The sequence below is a fragment of the Hipposideros armiger genome, unplaced genomic scaffold (assembly GCF_001890085.2).
Source record: "Hipposideros armiger isolate ML-2016 unplaced genomic scaffold, ASM189008v1 scaffold_93, whole genome shotgun sequence".
Classification (NCBI taxonomy): domain Eukaryota; kingdom Metazoa; phylum Chordata; class Mammalia; order Chiroptera; family Hipposideridae; genus Hipposideros; species Hipposideros armiger.
The window spans coordinates 1,763,282-1,782,449 of record NW_017731443.1 but is presented as its reverse complement, the minus strand read 5'-3'; the positions used below and the strand labels follow the sequence as shown (position 1 = coordinate 1,782,449).

Here is a 19,168-nt window from a genome sequence, read left to right as displayed (position 1 = left end):
ATGGCAGGCCAGGTTCAGCAGGTCCACTTTATAGATGGGAAACAGGGCCTCAGGAGCAAATGAGATGGAAAACAAAAGAAGGAGAGGGTGGAGCCCGTGGCTGGGAAGGGGCTGGGGGGCTTCCTTGTCCTTTTGGGTGGGGGGTGCGGGGGTCTATGGTTGTGCTCTCCTTCCTACTGCAGCAGGAGGCTGAGTCTGTATTAGCCCAGCAGGACGACTGGAGTACTGGGAGCCAAGCCAGCCGAGTTGGCCAGGTGAGCTGGGTGGGGGACACGGGTGTGTGTATACATGGAAAGTGGGGCCTGGCCTCTCCCTCCCTGTCTGGCGCTACCTCCCCCTTCTTTTCTGCAGACCATGAACCCCGACCACAAGTCCCCCGAGTCAGACTGGAGCAGCTGGGAAGCTGAAGGCTCATGGGAGCAGGGCTGGCAGGAGCCTAGCTCCCAGGACCCACCCCCTGAGGGCACACGGCCTGCCAGCGAGTATAACTGGGGTGGACAGGAGCCTAGTGACAAAGGCGACCCCTTTGCTAGCCTGTCAGCACGTCGGGAGACTGGCACCCAGGTACTGGGCACCAGTCCAGTGGGAGGGTGCAGATCTAGGGTGGGCATCGGCTGGGCGCTGGCCTCCACTCCAGCAGCCCATGCTTCTCTTTTCAGCCAAGACCCGACTCATGGGGCGATGACAACTGGGAGGGCCTGGAGACTGAGAGCCGTAAGTGTTTTCCCTGGGAGGGCTGATGGACTAGAGCAATCCCCATCCCATCCCTCCAGCAGGCATGGCTGGGAAGGCGAGACCCAGGTCATCCTGATGCCCTCAGCCTGCCTCCCCTTCCTGTTCCAGGGCAGGTGAAGGCTGAGCTGGCCCGGAAGAAGCGTGAGGAGCGTCGGAGGGAGATGGAGGCCAAACGTGCTGAGAAGAAGGCAGCTAAGGGACCCATGAAGCTGGGGACTCGGAAGCTGGACTGAACCTTTGGTGTGGGTGCTTCCCGGCCACGGAGAGTAGGCCCCGCGGATGTATTTATTGTACAAACGATGCGAGTCCGGCCAGCCCGGCCAGGCACATCTCATATGTACATAATCAGAGCCACAATAAATTCTATTTCACACCCCCTGTGCTGGGCTCAGTCTAGCCCCTCCAAGGAGGCTGAGGTCTGGCGCTGCCCTGTGGAGTTCGCACCCACTATGGAGGTGAACATCAATTTGCTTTGAAAGCCAAGAGTAAAGAGGCACGATCTGATTTATCAGTTTCTAGGAAACGCCCTCTGGGAGAAAGGCCTGCAGCGCCCAGGAGACCCAATTTCCGCTTGTAAACCAGGTGTAGCCGATGGGCTTCTTCGGGACATGGGGCTCTGGAAGGGGTTTATGGGCCAGAAGAGTCCCTGGGTCGGAGCCCCGAGTCCTGGCAGAAGCGAGAGGCTGAGTTTGCCCCAGCGCTGGGTGATCACCAAGGTCCGGCCCAGGATGGTGTCAGCGGAGGCGCTGGGGCACACAGGCCCCGTGCGGGCGGCTGCGCGCGAAGCCGGCTTTGCAGACGCAGCGGAAGGAACCGCTCGTGTTCACGCAGCGCTCACTCTTGCACAGCAGCCCGCGCTGGTTCAGCTCTCGGCACTCGTCTATGTCTGGAGGTGGAGATGGGGGTGACAGGTGTGGACTTAGCGAGGGCGCCAGAGCCGTGCAGCCCCCTTGCTTCTGGTCCCGCAGGCCCCGGTCCCCAGAGCGGATCGGTCCCCTTGGCTTCCCCCCCGTGGCCCGGCTTACCCACGCAGCGTGCGCGGGAGGCGTCAAGCTGGAAGCCGCCGGGACACTCGCACACTGCGCCACCTGGCCGCGGAACGCAGCGGCCACTCACGCAGCGGCACTCGTCTGAATCCTCCTCCGAGCTATCCTCTTCTGAGCCGCCCGGGAGAACACAGACGTCATCACTGCCCCCAGCGATGGCCACAACCCGGCCTCTGTCGCCTCCCACTACACTCACCTCTCGGGGGCTTCCCCAGCAGCAGGGGGCTCGAGTCCCAGAAGGAATTGCTCTCACTCTGCGATGTCGGGCACTGGGACCCTGGGAGGGGCCAGTCAGTGATCAGCGTGGTCGACGCACCGGGCTCCCGCTCCCATACTCCCTCTGAGCCAACCCTTCCCTTGCTGGCTCACCAGAACCGCGCGGCGGACACGGGCGGCATTGGGCGCCCCAACCGCGGCCCTGGCGACAGCAGCAGTCGTCAAAGGTGAGGGTGGGTCCAGCAAGAGGGCCCGCGCACATGCCGTCCTCTCCGCGCTGGCCCCAGCACACGTCCCACCGCTCCGGGGCACGCTCTGCGGAGGGGGACCCGGCGTCAGGGAGGAGCCCAAATCAAGGACTGCCCGTTTGCGCTCCAACCCATCTGCAGAGGCTGCACGCCCAGAGCTCCATACGGCAGACAGGGCCTTGGAGTTAGCTCGGGACGACCCTTGCCCTCACCGGCCGGGCTTTCCGGGAGCTGGCAATCGCGGCCGGAGGGCCCAGGCACCCAGGGCGGGCGGCACTCGCAGCGGTAGGAGCCAGGGAGGTTGACGCAGCGGCCAGGGCGGCAAGCTGCAGGGTCCTGGCACTCGTCCACGTCTACGGGCAGCGAGGAGATGGGTGGGGGTGGCGGTTACAGCTCAGCTTGGGCCCCTGCCCTCCTGTTTCCCCAGCCAGCAGGCCCGGGCCTCACCCATCTCCTCCGGACTCAGACACTGGCGCTGCGCTGGGCTGTACTCCGCTGGGGGCGTGCAGGCGCAGCGGTAGCCGCCGCGCGTGTTCTCACACACTCCGTTCCGGCAGTTGGACTCGTCCAAGCACTCATCCACGTCTGGAGGAAAAGCGCGAGTGGGAGCAACCAGCCGGGAATTGTGCGTATCTCCCGGCCGCTTTCCCACGGCCGCGGGGGCTGACTGCACTCACCCACGCACTCCAGCAGGTTCGCGTCGTAGTAGAAGCCTTGCTTGCAATAGCACTCATAGCCCGGCTGTGTATTTACGCACTTGCCCTCCTTGCAGATTTCCGCCCCGAACAATATGCACTCGTCGATGTCTGCGGAGTGATAAATATTGGACGCCCAGCGTCCTCTACCTGCAGGGCCACTGAGGCCCGGCAAGTCCAGAACATGTAAGTGGAGCTTTCGGCGGGAGCGGAGCAAACTTAGTGTTTGAGGCTTTTTCGTAGGTGGTTGAGTGATGGGGGTGGGGCTCAGTTGAGAGGCGGGGCAAATGATGGCTGCGCGGGCGGGGCAGGGACGGGGGCGGTCCAAACCTTGGTGGGCGGAGCCGTGTGGGGACTTACCACGGTGCGCTGGGATACCGTAGTTGACAATGTTGTTGTCCTGTGTGTAGCCCTTCCCGTCTGGGCAGAGGCTGTGGAACTCAGCTGCAAGGAGAGAGCGGGAGGGGAAGAGGGGAAGGAGGGAGGATGAGCGCGAGCGTGCTGGCCGGCGGGCTCAAGTCGGAGCTCTCTGACTCATTTCCCACCTACCCAGGGAGGGGCCATTTCCCCCATTCCGTTTCCTAATGAAGAAACTGAGGCTCTAGGAAGGAAAAGGGCCTGCCGGCTTCTGACCTGAGCTGTAGACTGGGCAGGGATAGATCTCGCAGTGGTCTCCCCAGCCAACCCCTAGTGAGCAGCAGCACTCCTGCTGGGTGACATTGGTGGCCAGTACACTGTCGCAGAACACCGTGTCATCGAAGTTAAGGTAGCACTCCTTCTTGTGGTGGGGCTGCTCCACCTCTGAAGAGAGAGGAGGGCAGCTCAGAGTCCTGCAGACTATCTCTGCCTGTCCACACTGCCCACCAACGGCATCCCTCTGATCTCCCACATTGCCTGGACCCCCAAAGCTGCCTAGTGCGGGCCATCTTCAATGTGGCATTCAAGGCCCTTCTGCCAGGTTTGGCCCCACCAGACTTTCCCAGGCAAAAGAGATCTCTTCCTGTTCCCAAAATTCAAGAGGTGGGACCAGGATACGTCTCTGAATCCCAGCTGCAGCTCAGGGGTTGTTTGGTCAGAGAAAAGAGCCCCAAGACACTTACCCTCACATCCATGCTGGTCCTGGGTGAGCGTGAAGCCCTCATCGCAGACACAGACATAGGAGCCCTGCAGGTTCTCACAGGCCCCGTGGGGAAGGCATAGGCCTGGGTCCTGGCTACACTCATCTATGTCTGCAGGGAGTGAAGGGAGCAGGAAAAGCTGCTCAGAGGGAAACAAGCCCCTCTTTTCCTGGGGGTGAGCCTCAAGGGCCTCTCACAAGTTCAGAACCCGAATTTCCACTTTGATTTCAAAGTACATACAATAGGAATTCCATTCGTGTTTGCCTGCATGTGGGTAGGTGTGTGAACATAGGGAGACTATGAATCCTGGAAGTGAATTTGCAGTTATTGTGAGCAGATAGTCCACATTCGCTACAGTATTCTTCATAGAACCTTTAATGGCTCCTACTGACAACAGAATGAAGTCCTAATTCTCAGCTGTGCATTTGAGAGCTTTTCAGTTTGGTCTCTCAATATCTGTAAGTCTTATCACCCTTTACTCTAAACCACCAACAACCTCAACTCTATGTTTAGGGCACAGGTGTCTACTCTCCCCTAAAAACAACCAGCTCCTTCCAAATCTCTGTGCTTTGCAAATACCGTTCTTTGGGCCTGAAATACCATCCCTTACTTCTCTCTTCTTAGAGAACCTATTTATGCTTTAGGGAACCTATTTATGCTTCAAGTTGGGATGCACTGTCACCTCTCCATTGCAATTAATCACTAGTCCAAACCTCTTTTGGCACCCAGAACCCTGAACTGTAAGGATCAGTTTATATGTCAGCCCCCTAGCTGGGAGCCCCGGGTCATTGCTCAATATCTAGTACATAGTATAGCATCTGGCAAATAGTAGGATCTCAGTAAACTCTTGTTAGATGAATGCATGTAAGGGTGAGTTGGCACATAGTAGGCACCATGTAATTATTGTTACTGTTACTGTTATTCTAGGTGAAAGAGTGGAAGGATGGCTGAGTGGACGGATAGATGGAAAGACAGATCAACAGTGTGTCTAGGAGATTACTGCTCCCTGCCATTCCTCCTCAGGGGTTCACACCCAGTACCCTCATACCTTGGCACTTCCTGCCCCCTACCAGCCGGTGCCCCTGGGGACAGAGACATCGGTAGGAGCCATTGGTGTTGATGCAATCACCCCCAATGCAGGCTGCTGGGAAGTCACACTCATCAATGTCTGTACGGGATCAAAGAGGTGGAGAATCTCAGGGGCTGACCCCCTCACACAGTCTGAGGCTGCCAGGGCTTCCCACAGAGCCCCAGGTGGGGCCTACACCCCATGTCCCATCTTAGATCTCGATGGGGGCTAGACATGGGAGTGCCCGGCTTGTTTACAGTTAGCTTCTGGACTTGGGGTCTGGGCAGTGGAGGTCCTAGGGTAGGGAGGAACAGGTCAGCCCCCCAGCTCTAGGCCCCCCTTACCCTCACAGCGGCTCCGGTCCCTTGACAGATGATAGCCAGAGAGGCACTGACACTGAAAGGAGCCTGGTGTGTTGGTGCAGATGCCATTGTCACACACATCCCCAGACTCACACTCGTCCACATCTGCAGGACACATGGAGTATCTGAGGGTCAGGATCAAGGTGTGTGTGTGGGGGGTCTAGAGCCTTTGCTACCCTTTTCCCACTCCTGCCCATGCCTGGAGCACAAGCATGAAGGCCAGTGGAGCTTAAGAGACGCATGGGACCCTCACCCCCTCCCGTGTGTCACACCATGCCCTGGTGACTAGGCCAGGTGCTGCCAGGGACCCTGGCCGTGTCTGATTCCAAAGAGCTCAGGCCTCCCGCTCCTTCATTCGTCTTCGCCCAACAAGAGGCACCCTCCTGCGTCCCCGCTTCCCCTGCTGCCCTGGGCTTCCTTGCCCCAGCTGCTCTCACTTTCTGCTCTCACTCTCACCTGCCATGGCTCCCTTTCTTCCCATGTAAATAAGCTTCCCTATGTCTTTGTCCTCACAGAGTAATTTCTTTTGCTTGTGCAGTAAAGGAACTTGGCTCCCCTTGAGAATATGCTTCTCCGGAGTCCTTTCTGTTGGAAGCTGGTTGTTGCCCACACTCTAGACCCCTTCCAAGCCATGCTCTTCCTCGGAGGTGCCCTTGGCCCCATACCAGCCTCCACCTTCTCTATTCTATTGCTGTCAGAACACACCTTCCTAATCCCTCTCCCTCTGTCTTCCTCCCCATCCTAGGAGTTTTCAACATCCATGTGGACGGCCAGGCCCAGCCTCTGACCTTACATTCCTTGATCCCTCAGTTCCCATGACCTTCACCTCAATGCCAGCCACTTGCTTTTGGGACAAAGGGCTGGGATCGGCCCTACCTTGGACATGCCTCAGATGCTGCTTCCTTCCCACTGCCTCAGCTGTTCTCAAGTCCCCCATTCCACCTTCTCTTGCAGAGGCCCGTGAACACCTCTCTTCCCTCTTCATGTCTGGCAAAGTCAGAGCCATGGCCTGCCTCTAGGCCTCTGGATCCTGGGTGCTGGGTCCGGCTGGAGCCAGCCACCAAGCTGAACACACTGGGCCACAGCCACTCGCTCTGGCCTCCAGCCTGGCCATATAGATCCTCAGTGTGGCTAGTGCCATCCTCTCCCCTCCTCTCAAGCCTTGACTTCGGACCAGTCCCTAGGGCAGTTCCAAACCTTGACTGTTCTCCTCAAGTCCCCTACTCAACTCAGGCCCTTTACTGTTTATTGAGAGAATTACGGTAATCACTTTTTTTTTTAGCTGAGCCATCCTGCTACCTGTTGGCAGCTCAGCGGCTGCTCAGCTCAGGCTGGACTCGAACCGCTGTTGCTCAGAGCTCAAACTCTTGAGTGAGCTCTTAACCAACTGAGCCACTCGGCCAGCCCGGTAATCACTTTTAACCTCCTAAAAATCACTATCTACATCCATTCCCTTCTTGGTCCTGTTAGAGCAAGCGTTGTCCCTTCTCCTGTCCATTGCTCCTCTCCCAGCTGCCCCTGTTATCCCCTCATCCACCTTCTTGGCATCTCCTCAGCCTACAGCCTTAACCCCATCCAGTGACCCCAGCTCTCTCTTCCTCATGTGCTGCCTGCATCTCCTGGTCCCATCATGCCACAGAAGCCACCCAGTCAAGGCCACCAGGGACCTTATTTTACAAGAACCTCTCTATTGCATTTAGCTCATCCACCTCTGCCCTGGAAGCCTCCCCTACCCAGCTTCTTGGCTAGTGTTCCCTGAGCCCTCTTACCACCCCTCCCGCTCCTATTCCCCTGCCTGCCACTTATGTGGCAGTGTCTCCAAGGCTCTTCCAAGTCTTCCCTCACTGGTCCCCCCTCCTTGGCTGAGCAGGTGCACCCAAAAGTTCGATAGCCCCCACAGTCCACAGTTCCGGGTGGGCATGTCTGCCCCAAGGCTTCCAACTTATGGCTCACCATCTGCTGGCATGTCCACCCAAGAGGCCCACAGGGGCCACCCATTCAATTCATCCAACATGAAACTTAGTGTCTTCCTTCTCATACATGCCCCACTCTTGGGGACCCTATCCCAGTGAACAGCACCACCGACTGAGTGACCCAAACCAGAAACCTGGAGGGTCCCTCGTTTGCCTGTCTCCCTCACCTGGACATCCAGATAACAAGGTAATTTCCTCTAATATCACATTATCTCATGACCATCCTGAGGCCACTACTCTCCTCGCATCCACCAATGTCTCTGCCTTGAGTCTCTCCAACAGACCTCCAGTCATTCTCCACATTTGGCATCAGGGAACTTTCTAGAGCAATTGGTGAATCTTGTCACTCCCTTTAAAATGCTTCAGGTGCCTCATAACACCCTCAGATGAAGCTTAACCTCCTGGTGGTGTGCTTAGGGAACCCTCCAAGGGATGGGGACCTGCCCCTCACTAGCCAGCCTCAGCCCCCATCCACTGCTAGTACCTTACAATTCCCAGCACACTCTGCGCTGTTTTTCACCTGAGTCCACCATATGCTGAGCCCTCTGCCTGGCGTGCTATTCCTCTCACCTTTCTTTGCTTGGCTAATTCCCATTGATCTTTTAAGACAATTCAGGCCTCTCCTCTTCCTAGCCCCACTGGTGTTTCCCAGGAGTACCCAAATTCCATTCCAAAAAGCCCTGCGCTCTAGTCTCCTGTTCCCCAGTTTTTGATATCCCAGCCCCCAGGGGGCCTCTGGCGCATAAGAAACATTAATGTAACTGGGACTACTCACCCCCCCACCCATCCTGCTTTTATATCTTTTTTTTTTCTTCGAATTTAATGTGCTTTGCAAACGCATCTTCAAGCTTTGCTTCCTAAGACGTCCTACGTTGAAAGTCTGGTGGCCCTTCCTCGGGTTCGTTCAGAAAATGAGTGAATAGATCAGTGAACCGAGGGGTGAATTAGCTACCTCCTGCACAACCGTCTGAGAGACCGGGTGACCCAGTCCCCACCTTCCGGTGCGTGAGTGGGTAACAGGTGGCATTGCGGGGGAGGGCTGGAGCTCACCCAGGCAACTGCGGCCATCCGGTGCTGGAGCGTAGCCCTGGGTGCACGTGCAGCGGAAAGAGCCTGGGAGGTTCTCACACCAGCCGGGCAAGCAAGGACTGCCCTCGGCACACTCGTTCACGTCTGCGGAGAAGAAGGCTTGGCTCGGACTGTGCAGATATGGGGGGTCCCCTCTTCCCGAGATGGGGGGGAATCTCTATTCCCTGGAGGCACCACCCTCGAGGGGACTCTCACGGCCACTATCCCTGCCTTCGCCTAGGCCGGTGCCGACTCTACCCCATCTTGGGGGCAACTCCGCAACCGGCCCCTTTTATTTGCCCCCGAAGCCCCGCCCTCTATCCTATTAGGGACCCCCCGCCTCACCGCGGCAGGCCCCGCCCCCCTGGCTGCGGTAGCCGGGTTGACAGGCAATGCACTTGAAGCTCCCGGGTTTGTTCTCGCATTTGCCATCCGGGCAGGAGCTAGGGTCTCTGCATTCGTCGATGTCTGCGCGGGAGGGAGGAAGACCCGTTTAGGGACAACATGGCCAGCCAGGCACTCAGGGTCCTCGGCAGGGCCTCTCTCCGTCACAGAGCAACAAGGCAAACCAGCCCCTCTGGGCTCCCGGACCCCAACCTCTAAGAGGCTCTGAGCTGGGCAAAGAGAGTTCAGGCTCTCCGCCCCCACCCCAGGTCAAGGGACAGCTGAGGATCCCCGTCGGTCTGGATGGCGTCTCCCGCACCTTCGCACAGGGGCGGTCGGGAGGCTTTGAGCCGGTAGCCAGGGTAGCAGTTGCACTTGTAGTGGCCAGGAAAGTTGATGCAGAAGCCGCCGTCGCCGCACAGGTGGGGCTTGACGCATTCGTTCAGGTCTGAGCGGGAGGAAGGGGGCGCGAGCGGAGTGCAAGGGACAGCGGAGGGGATTCCGCTGTGGTCAGGAGGAGAGCCCCCCCCCCCATGCACTCAGCCCCGGCGCGGTCCCGGCTCCGGCCTTGCTCACCCACGCACGAGCGCCCCCCGGCGCCCACGTGCAGGCGGTAGCCGCGGTTGCAGTGGCAGTTGTAGGAGCCGCCGGTGTTCATGCAGATGCCCCTGCCAGCGCCGCACGGTTCTGCCTCGCACTCGTTCACGTCTGAGAAGGAGGCGCGAGCGGGGAGACGTCAAAGGGGTCTTGTGAGCCATGGCCGCCCCCGTGCCACCCACACGCCCCTTCTCACCCACGCAGTAGTGGTGCTGCGGGTGCGACCGGTAGCCCGGGTTGCAATGGCAGGAGTAGCCGGAGGGGCCTTGGATGCACTCTCCGTGGCCACAGATGTTCTGGTTCAGTCGGCACTCGTCTGTCTCTGCGGGCCAGGGTGAGGGAGTGGGGCAGTGGCAGGTCAGGGGCGCAGCAGAGAGCACTCACTTTCTGCCATGTTCCCAATGCAGACCTCAATACCCCATTCCTAATGACCTGGATACCTGAGCCTGTTCACACTGTGACCTTAGGTCCCTGTACACCTTACACCCCAATCCTAGGATTTCCTACACCTCCATCCCAGATTACCCCAAACCATGACCCCAGGTCCCTGACATCAACTCCAGGACACCTTGGTACACTCTCCCACTCACTATACCCTGTCCCCAGTCACCTCAATATTTTAAACCCTGAAGCCTCAGTCACACCAAATTCCTCTAGCCGGGTCACCCCCAACCACCCTTGCTTCAGGGATCCGAGCCCCCCATTCCAGAATGGTTGATTTGCTTCCCCTCCCAAAGCAGGCAGGAACTGGTTTCCAGGAAATTGTGGTGTGCCCCATGGTTGTGCATAGGTGGTCAGATCCAGGAATCCCCCTCACCCTCTTTGTCACCAGTCCCAGGACTTCCTGCCTCCTTCCTCTCCCTCCTTTTGGTCCCTCCCCTGCTTCTGCCCCCTAACCCATGCAACTCAGGCCTTGATACTGAACTTTGCCCCACCCCAAACACACCTGGCCAGTGGGCTTTTGCAGGCTGTTCTCTTTGCTGAGAGTGCTTCTCCCTAGGCATTCTTAACACCCCCTCCTTTGAGAAGCCTCCCCAGGTGCCGCTTCCTCCACATTCCCACAGCGCTCAGGGCTGTCACGAGGTTGTCCTAATCTGTGCAGGCCTCTAGGCCAGCTACCTTCCACCTGAGCTCTTACCCTAGGAGCAAATCTAGCTTCTGGGTTTCAATCATGCTGGTGGCTCCCATGTGGCTTTAGAGTATACACAGTCATGGGCTTGAATCTGGCTCAGCTGTGTGACCTGGGGCAAGTTACTGAACCTCTCTGAGCCTCAGCTTTCTCATCAGAAAATGAGGCCAGCAGTGCCCACTTCACAGATTATGAGAAAGCTAAATGATATTTAGTATGTAAAACTCTTTAGTCAGTGCCTGGCTAGAGGGCGATTGCTCAGCCATAGCTAGCAATTATTATGATGCCCAAAACCCTACAGACACTTCCCACAGCCTTTGGTGTCAAACCCAAGCCTCTTCACAAGGCTCCATGCACCAGCCCTTCCCTGGTTCGGAAACACTGATCTGTGTGTGGTTTCTCCCTCCTCCACTAGTGTTTCATGTTTCCATGTCTTTACCCAAACTTCAATTGGAATGTTTTTTGTTTTTTTTCACCAACCTACTCCTCTTTAATTTCTAACAATCTTTAAAGCCCTGCTCAGAAAGCCTTCTCTCATTGCCCCCCTACAAATGATCACAACCCCCAGACTTCCTTTCTTCTTCTCTGATTTATTTTTTCATAGCAGTTATGACACAGGTTAGATTTTCACTCGTTGATCTGTTTGTTTGTCTGCCTACTCTGCAAGAAGAGGGAATTTATGTCTGTTTTGTTTACTTCTGTATCCCCAGCTCCTAAACAGTGCCTGGCACATAGTAGGTATTCAATAAATATTAGTTGAATGAATGAAGGAATAAATGCCTTCGGACTGGATTGAGCACCATAATGCCCAGATCATTTGAGAGCGGAGTAGGGTCCCTGCTGCACACTGTTAAGCCCTGGATAAGCGTTATCACGGGAAATGACTGGAGGGAGGTAGGAGAGGAGGAAAACAAAGCTAGGGGGCGTGCCTTGCTCAGGGCGTGGCTTAGGTGGGCGGGTCTTACCTGTGACCTGAGTAGGGGCGATCTCTAAAGGGGGCAAGTCCGGCAGGAACCAGCGCACGGTGGACGGCGAGGGCCGGGAGATCAGCTCTGGGGGCAGCAGCAGCAGCAGCAGCGCACGCACACCCGTTAGGAGGTGGGAAGGGTGGAAGAGCCGCCCCTCTCTCGGAAGGCCATCAGCTGGGAACTTCACACCCAGCTTCACCGAGCCACCCCACCCCCACCCCCCTCCAGCCTAGGCTGTGACCTGCCCCCAGCAGTGACAGCGCCTGAGGACTGGTCCCTGAAGTGCCCATCTCACCGGGGTAAGGCCGGGCAGCAGATGTGGTGGCGGTTGGATGGCTTTGCTGTGCTGACTGCTCCTCCATCACTGGCTGCAGGTGACAGCAGCATAAGCCCTCCGTGTCTCCTTGACCTTCCTGTCCCTCCCACATGGGTTCTCATACTCACTGAGTTGGTGCTCACCCCTAAAAGGGAAAAAGATGGGGATATTAAGTGTTGGGCTGGGAGAAGAGAGTCAAGTGTGGGATCAGCAGTTGGGTATTTGTGGTTAAGGTCTCTAAGAGTTCAACAATAATGTGTCTGGGTCAAGTGTCAAGGGTTAGATCCTGGGGTCAGCGAGTGTTTGCATCACAGGTCAGGGGAACAGATATGGGGAGTGATGGTTGATCAAGGTCTCTGGGTTATAGAACAAGGCTTAGGAGCTAATAGTTAGGGTCAAATCCCTGGGTCAGGGGTCAGAGTCAGCTCTAGGGCCAGCATTTGGGCTGAATCAATGCCCTCGTCTGGAAATCAAAGGGCTCTGGGGCCAGAGGAACAGATCTGGAGGGCAATGGATGGTCAGATACTGTTGATTAGGGGTTAAATCCTGGGGTTACAATCTTGGTTAGGGGTGAGAGAATCAGCTCTTGGGGTCAATGGTTAGAACAGGTATTAAGAGTTAGAGGTTAGATTCTGAGGTTATGTCCATGGATCAGGGGTCAAGGGGTCAGGTCTAGGGGTTCAGCATCTGTCAAAGAATGGAAAGGGTCAGATCAGACCTCTCTCTTCATCTGTGATCTCAGGTGGTGGCGCCCGGCTGGGGATCTCAGGGAGCTGCTGGGGCTTGGGTGGCCCGTCAGGGTGCAGGAAAAGGGAAAAGTCACTTTCGCCCTGAATGGTAAGCGTCTGGTGGGAAGTGAGGATGTGGTACCCCTTTCCAGCTGGGCAGATCTCCTTGAAGGCAGCTGTGGCCAGAGCAAGGGGCAGAGAAGTGAGTGTTTCCTAGATAGGCACACAGCCAGCCAGCCCCTAGGCCCACAGGCCCAGGCTCACCAGTGCCATCAGCCGGGCAGCGCTGGCACCGTGCACCCCAGGCCTTGCCGACACTGCAGCAGCAGAGCTGGCGGGTGAGGCGCGTGGTCAGCGGGTGCTGGCACTGGTGCTCAGGGCTCACCAGGCGGAAACACAGGCTCTTCTCTTCCGGCTTGTCCGCTGCAGGGGCCAGTGATGGACATGGGCGCCTGAACACTGCCCACGTCCCTCTTCCCAGCTGCTCCAGACCTTGCCTCTTTGGCCCAAATAACCCTTGATCCTCATGTGGCTCTTGACCCCATATGATCCTGAATTCATGTGACCCCTGAACCTGTGTTACGCTGATCTCATGTGACCCTTGACACCTCTATGACCCGATTCTAGCTGCTCTAGACTTTATACCTCCTACCCATCAAGTCTATGATCTCCCATCCAAGTCTATGATCTCATATGACCCTGACTCCATATAGTCCCTGACCCCATGTGACCTCTAACTCCAGATCCCACGTGATTCTTGACCCTGCTGATCCTTGATTCTATCTGCTCTAGGCCTTGCTCCTCCTATAGTCAACCCTTGATCCCACTCTGACCTCTGTGACCTCTGATCCTGCTGCTTGTAGCCCTACCCCTCCTGCCCATGCCTTGTGACCTCCCGGGACCCAAACCCTCAGTCTCACCAATGCACTGCGTGCGGGAGGGGCCCAAACTATGGCCGGGTGGGCAGACACAGCGATAGGAGCCAGGGTTGTTGAGGCAGTCACCATGGCGACACATGCCGGGCATTGCGCACTCATTGATGTCTGTGGTAAGTGGGAGTTTGGTTCCTCTAGTCTGGGGCCATAGGGTGACAGCAAGCTGCTCCAAGAACCTCAGGGTCCTGCCCCAGCCCTGCCTCCTCCCCCACTCGCCATGGGCCCTCCCCCCAGGGACAACCGGCCTGCCCCTCCAGCCCACAGAATCTCCTGGCTGGCCATACCCTGGCAATGGGTGCTGTTGAGTCTCTTGTAGCCCTGAGGGCAGTCAGCACCCACCTCCCCACGTACAGGTCCTGGCTTCTGCACCCCTGTGTCTGCAGAGAGAGGACAGCATGACGGGGGAGGGCACTGGGAGTGCCTGCAGGGAGGAAAGGGAGGGCACAGGGGAGGGGCAGAGTGGGATGTAGAGAGGAATTTGGTGGGCAGTGGGAAGCTCAGGCAGCACTGGGCTGGGAGGGGTATGAATGGGTCCCCCCTGCAGTGGGGGTGTCCCTGAGCACAGGCACTCACACTGCAGCTGGGGGCACTTGTGGCACTTGCTCTGGCCCCAGGCGGTACCGATGCTCCCACAGCAGTCCTCTTGTTTGGTGAGGCCAGGGAGCGGATTGCTGCCACACTAGGGGGAGGAGTATGGACAGGGTCACTGGGCACCCAGCCCCCACCGGACCTCCCTCCTGAGACCCTTTTCCTCCCTCTTCATCCCATAGACCCCAGTTTTGAGCCATCTCTGTGAGTTGGGACAACGCAACCCTGAGAGACCACACCACTGGTACAGCCGGGACTGTGGATTCACTCACAGGCTGCTTGGGCAGTGTGTCCTGGAAGCAACGGCCCAGAGGCTTCTGGGTGGGTGGCCGAGGGTGCTGGGGCTTGGGGTGCTGTAACAGGTGCTGGGAGGGGGCTGGACCCTCGGCATTCGGCCCCTCAATGCGGTGTACTTGGACGGAGGCATCAGGCGGGTGGTGGACACGCACGTTCACCACGGGGGGCGGGGCCTGCACTGGGGGGCGGGGCACGGTGGCCTCAGGACTGCTCCACACCAGGTGGCAGCGTGGAACTCCTGCAGGGCTGGCCTTTGCCCAGGTCCCTCCACCCTACCGCCCACCCACATCAGCCTCCCCGGGTCTCCCCGTGGCCTGGTACCTTCTGCTGAGATCTGTCCTGGCCCAAGGGGCACCAGGAAGGCTGCATGCTGGGCAGGGGGCCCCTCCCCAGGCCCCGGTGGATCCGCGATCACCTGGACCGCATAGATGGCATGTTTGCTGGCCACAGACTCGCTCTCCGGAGCCAGGGGTGGCAGTGCACCTGTGGACAGGGCCCCGGCCCGGCCCAGCCCAGGACCTGAGCTGCCGGTGCCCCCACCAGCTCCTCCGGCCGGCACCTGGCAGAAGCGACCCGTGAAGTCCGGGGGACACAGACACTGGTTTCTGGAGGAGCACTGGCCGCCGTTCATGCAGGGTAGAGGGCACACCACTGGGGAGGGGAGGTGGATCAGGGCATAGGCCAACCCACACCCCCAGCACCCAGGCCCAGTCCTTCACCCACATCCTGTGTTCCCCACTCCTTCCTACTTCCTGGCCATCCACTGACACTGTTCTTCAGAAGCTGGTTTTTGTAACACATCATGCACACACAGAAACGGACCTCTGTGTTCCCCAACATCCTACCCATGCTGACTTCTGGAGCTTCAAGTCTTGGAGTTAAATCCTAGCTAGGAGGCCATTTGTCATCTGTTTGGCTCTAAGCAACTTATTTCCCCTCCCTGTGCCTCAGTGTCCTCATCTGTGGGGATGTTGTCTATTAAATGAGGTAATGCCTGTACAAATGCTTAGCGCAGTGCCTGGTATAGAAAGGGTATTTAATAAGTAGTAGCAAATGATGATGATAGAATAGCCTTTTCCTCCTCCAGCTTTCCTCGGGCCTTTCCTGGGAATGTGATCTCTACCTGGGGCTTCCTCCGTTTCTAAATTCTCCCTGATCCAGGCCTCAGCACTCTGGCCTCTTCCTCTCGCCCTCCTTCTGCCTTGCCATGCTAGGGCCCACACCTCACCACTGCCAACGATGTCCGCATCTGTAGCTACAGCTCCCCGGGACCTTTCTGGGGCAGCTCCACCCAGGGGACACTATGGGAAATCAGTATCTTGACTCCCCACCTCCTCTGACCTTCGACCACCAGGGATCCCTGCCTGCTCCAGTCATTCATAACTGAGCCTCTAGGCCCCATCTCTCCTGCTCCCCCCTCTCGCCCCCGGCCCCCAGCTCTGGCCTCTCTGTACTGTCTCATGCATCCATCTCCCTCAGTCCTCATGCCCTCTGCCCCTCCCCTTCCTGCCTCTCCTGCCTATTCACATACCAGCAGCACCACCACCACCCTTAGAAATCCGCCTCAGGCAAAGCCCTGGCATAGTCACACTCCTGCTCATGGCTGACTTCCTTGCAAGGACAGTTACACTCTCCATGGCCCAGAGCGAACCTTCTTTCAACCCATCCCCCTCTGCATTTTCCACGTGCACCCCATTACCCAGAACTCATCTCCCTGGTACGAAGGAGCCACATCTGTCTCCAGGGCTTTATTCATGCCATTCCCTCCACTTCAGAGCCCTGTTCCCCATCTCTACATATTCAAATCTTATCTGTATAGTGTCAGCTTCTCCTCCTTATACCCCACCCACCCCTGTCCCCTCTCCTGAGTTATCACCCTTTGCCCCAGCTCTGCTTGAATTGGTTATATTTATGTCCGTCTCCCACACCATAAAGGGTGCTTTGAAGGGCAGGGCCAGGTCTGCCTCAGCGCTGAGTTCCAGAGGAGGTGCAGGGGGAATGAATGAAGGAGTGACTGAGAGGACGGGCTCTCTGTCTTTCTGTCACACACAGTTACATCTGACATTCAGCCTTGGGGCCCTGAGCTCACAAAGCAGACCCAACCCCTCTCCTACCTGTGGCTACCCTCACTTGCAGAATGGTAAGATGGGGGTGCTGCTCTCCTGGATACCTGGAGGGCTTCAGAGGGACAGCCCACATCCATGGCCATCAGGGTCTGGCTGAGAGCATCCCAGTCCAGCCCATCCTGCCTGGTCTCTTGGGGCCAGGACTTTCAGGGCAGAAGGGGTGTGTCCTGGGCTGGGGGAGGCAGGATCTTCTTCCTGCCTCCCAGTGAGTCACCCATAGCGGTGAGGGTGACCTCCCAGTGACACCCGCCCACTGTGGCCTGGGCGCAGAGCCTGGGGGATGTGGGCAGCATGGACGGAGACAGCAGCCTGGGCAGGATGGCCAGGGGGCCTGGGAGGCCTGGCCTGTATACACTCACATGCACAGTCATCTTGGCACACATACATACTCACAGACTCATTCTGACACCAACACAGTCTCACAAAACACTCCCATAGTGACTGGAGACATACACCCAAGACAACAGCACAAAGAAATATGTACTTAATCACATTGTGCCACTCCAAAGCCCATGCATGCCCTTGTGTGTGCGCCATGCGTGCGTGTGCACACACACTCCTCATGAGAACTGTGAACCACATCCGTGGGGTTCCTTGGGTCTGTGAGGGTCTGTGAGTATAGGAATGTATAAGAATGCTGGTGCCATCCTGGGCCTGGCCTAATTACCCTGTCCAGGAGGGTAATTACTGCTGGGACACCTCCCTCTGCCTGGCCCAGAGGGCCCTGGGGGAGGAGAGCTGAGCCCCAGGCCTGGCCCTTTGAAGAGAAATGCTGGGAAAGGGGTGGGTTTCAGGTGGAACTGGGGAGTCATGACGGCTTGTTGGCTGTTGGTGGGAGACTCTGAGGGCCTCTGAGGCAGAACCGTTGAGAGCTTAAGTCCCCCATAATGGCATAGATGGGACTCCCGGAAAAGGAGGGACTAAGGACCCAAACCAGCGTCTACCTCCAGGCCTGCACCCCGCTTGTCGGGCCTCAACACCCCTCCCCTCCGAGATTTTGCCCGTAACTAAGCTCGTCACCCCCAGTCCTGACCATAGTGCTCCCCCCCCCAGGGAATGCAGGTGCCTACCCCTGGCAGACCCGACTTCAGACATTTTGAAGACTTTTCCTGTTTCTTCCAGCAAGTTTGTTTCTTGGGGGAAGCCTTACCCCTTCTCTGAGACCTCTTGCCCCCAGTTCACATTCCTCAAAGCCTCTGTGTGCTGACCTTGACTCCCTCTCAGAACCCAGCACCTTCCTAGAGGCCTGTGTCATCCAGGACCCCAGCATTACCCCCATACCTTAGGCCTCAGCCCTAACCCAGAGCTGTAAAGTCAAAGCCCTCCCAACTCTGGTCCCCGGATTCCAGCCTCCCAAGCCCCCTGATGCCCCCCACCCTCGGGCCCCAGGTCCCCAGACCACTGCTCTCAGTACCCCTGGCCCCCAGTGTTATATGGCCAACTCTGCCATGTATCCAGCATTTGTCCTGTTGCCAGCCTTCCCGGCTCCCCCAGCCCGCGACCCCTGGCCCTCACCCACGCGGAAGCCGGAGCCCGTGAGCGTGTCCGTGCTGTGGCCGTTCTCGCCGATGAGCGTCATGTTGGAGCCCTGCTGACAACTGTCCCGACACTGGCCCTTGAGGCAGGTCCGCTTGCAGATCACCGGCGCAAAGACCACCTTGAAGCGCTCGCGAGCCAGCGCCCCGCCCCCGCCGGCGCCCCGCTCGCCCGCCGGCCCCCCTTCGGCCCCTCCGCCCGGGCCCAGCAGCAGCAGCAGCAGCAGCAGCGCCAGCAGCCCCGCTGCCCCCGCCCCCGCCCCGCGCATCTCAGGGGTCAGGCCGCCAGTAGCCCCTCGGGGCCCGGGCATCCGGGGCCGCAGGACCCGGAGGGCGCGCCCGGGCGGGGGCTATGGTCCCGGTGCCCAAGGCAGGCAGCAAGCCAGGAGCCCCGGGAGAGGGTAGAAGGACCGCGAAGGAGAGGAACAGAGGAAGCTCGCAGGGAAGGGACAGCAGGCACGGGCGGGGTCCCAAGAGAGCCCAAGAGATGGAGGCTGGACAGCGGGGAGCCCAGAAACTTCCACCGCCCGGGAAAGGGCCCGGCTACGAACAGGGCCCGGGGCCTGCGAAGGCCCCAGACGGAGGCAGGCGCGAGGAGGCCGCAGCAAGTCGAGGAGGAGAGGAGGAGCGAGGGGAGGAAGGCCGGGCGGCCGGCCCGCTCCACGCCTCCCCGGGCCAGGCTGGGCTCCCGGGCGGCGGGGACGCAGGGAGCGCGGGCAGGACGCAGGGAGAAGTGAGCAGTTGTTTTCCCTGGCTTCAGCGCCGCGGCGGCGAGGGGGCTGGGACGCTGGCCCCTGGCCAGGGAGACAGTTTTTTTTCTCTGTTTAAAGCGTCGCCGCTGCCGCCTGGAGGAGCGAGGGGGTGCAGGCGGGTGGAGGCTGGGGGCGGTCCCCACCCCAGATGCCCGCCCCGCCAGAACCCGCCGCCGCGCTGGGCACTTTCCAGAGGGCCCTCACCTGGGCCAGCCGGCCCGGCCGCCAGATTCTTCTGGGCGGGGCGGGGAGGTCGGCCTGGACCTCTGCCTGCTCCATTAAA

At 58.6% G+C, this 19,168-nt stretch overlaps 2 protein-coding genes and 1 long non-coding RNA gene across 8 annotated transcripts in view; 2 read left to right on the top strand and 1 right to left on the bottom strand.

Annotated features, from left to right (window-relative positions):
• SCYL1 (SCY1 like pseudokinase 1) overlaps positions 1–1,108 on the top strand; it is an 11,157-nt gene extending 10,049 nt beyond the window's left edge. The window contains exons 15-18 of the mRNA XM_019645431.1: positions 183–254; positions 352–564; positions 660–714; positions 844–1,108. Of these exons, the coding sequence (XP_019500976.1) occupies positions 183–254; positions 352–564; positions 660–714; positions 844–968 (465 nt within the window). The 3' untranslated portion in view covers positions 969–1,108. The remainder of the gene's footprint in view (positions 1–182; positions 255–351; positions 565–659; positions 715–843) is intronic.
• Positions 961–19,168, bottom strand: LTBP3 (latent transforming growth factor beta binding protein 3). 6 transcript variants are annotated; one of them, XM_019645425.1, is made up of 29 exons: positions 19,090–19,168; positions 18,114–18,978; positions 14,794–15,123; positions 14,448–14,650; positions 14,161–14,266; positions 13,872–13,964; positions 13,573–13,695; positions 12,917–13,075; positions 12,643–12,828; positions 12,053–12,069; positions 11,904–11,976; positions 11,606–11,692; positions 9,708–9,833; positions 9,491–9,622; positions 9,234–9,362; positions 8,876–8,998; positions 8,513–8,635; positions 5,472–5,594; positions 5,107–5,226; positions 4,041–4,169; positions 3,574–3,741; positions 3,301–3,384; positions 2,923–3,051; positions 2,693–2,830; positions 2,458–2,598; positions 2,151–2,312; positions 1,978–2,058; positions 1,761–1,892; positions 961–1,621 (listed from the first exon to the last, which is right to left on the bottom strand). In XM_019645425.1, exons 2-29 carry the CDS (start codon positions 18,442–18,444, stop codon positions 1,470–1,472), a joined length of 3,900 nt encoding a protein of 1,299 aa, XP_019500970.1. In that variant the 5' UTR covers positions 18,445–18,978; positions 19,090–19,168; the 3' UTR covers positions 961–1,469. The 6 variants fall into 6 exon arrangements, with proteins under 6 accessions (XP_019500970.1, XP_019500969.1, XP_019500971.1 ...); XM_019645424.1 differs by lacking the exon at positions 19,090–19,168 and having other exon boundaries at positions 18,114–19,013; XM_019645426.1 differs by lacking the exon at positions 19,090–19,168 and having other exon boundaries at positions 966–1,621; positions 1,761–1,889; positions 18,114–19,013.
• Positions 2,851–5,100, top strand: LOC109384240 (uncharacterized). The gene is made up of 3 exons (XR_002124368.1): positions 2,851–2,938; positions 3,018–3,126; positions 4,986–5,100. It is a non-coding gene; the product is annotated as an uncharacterized LOC109384240 (long non-coding RNA).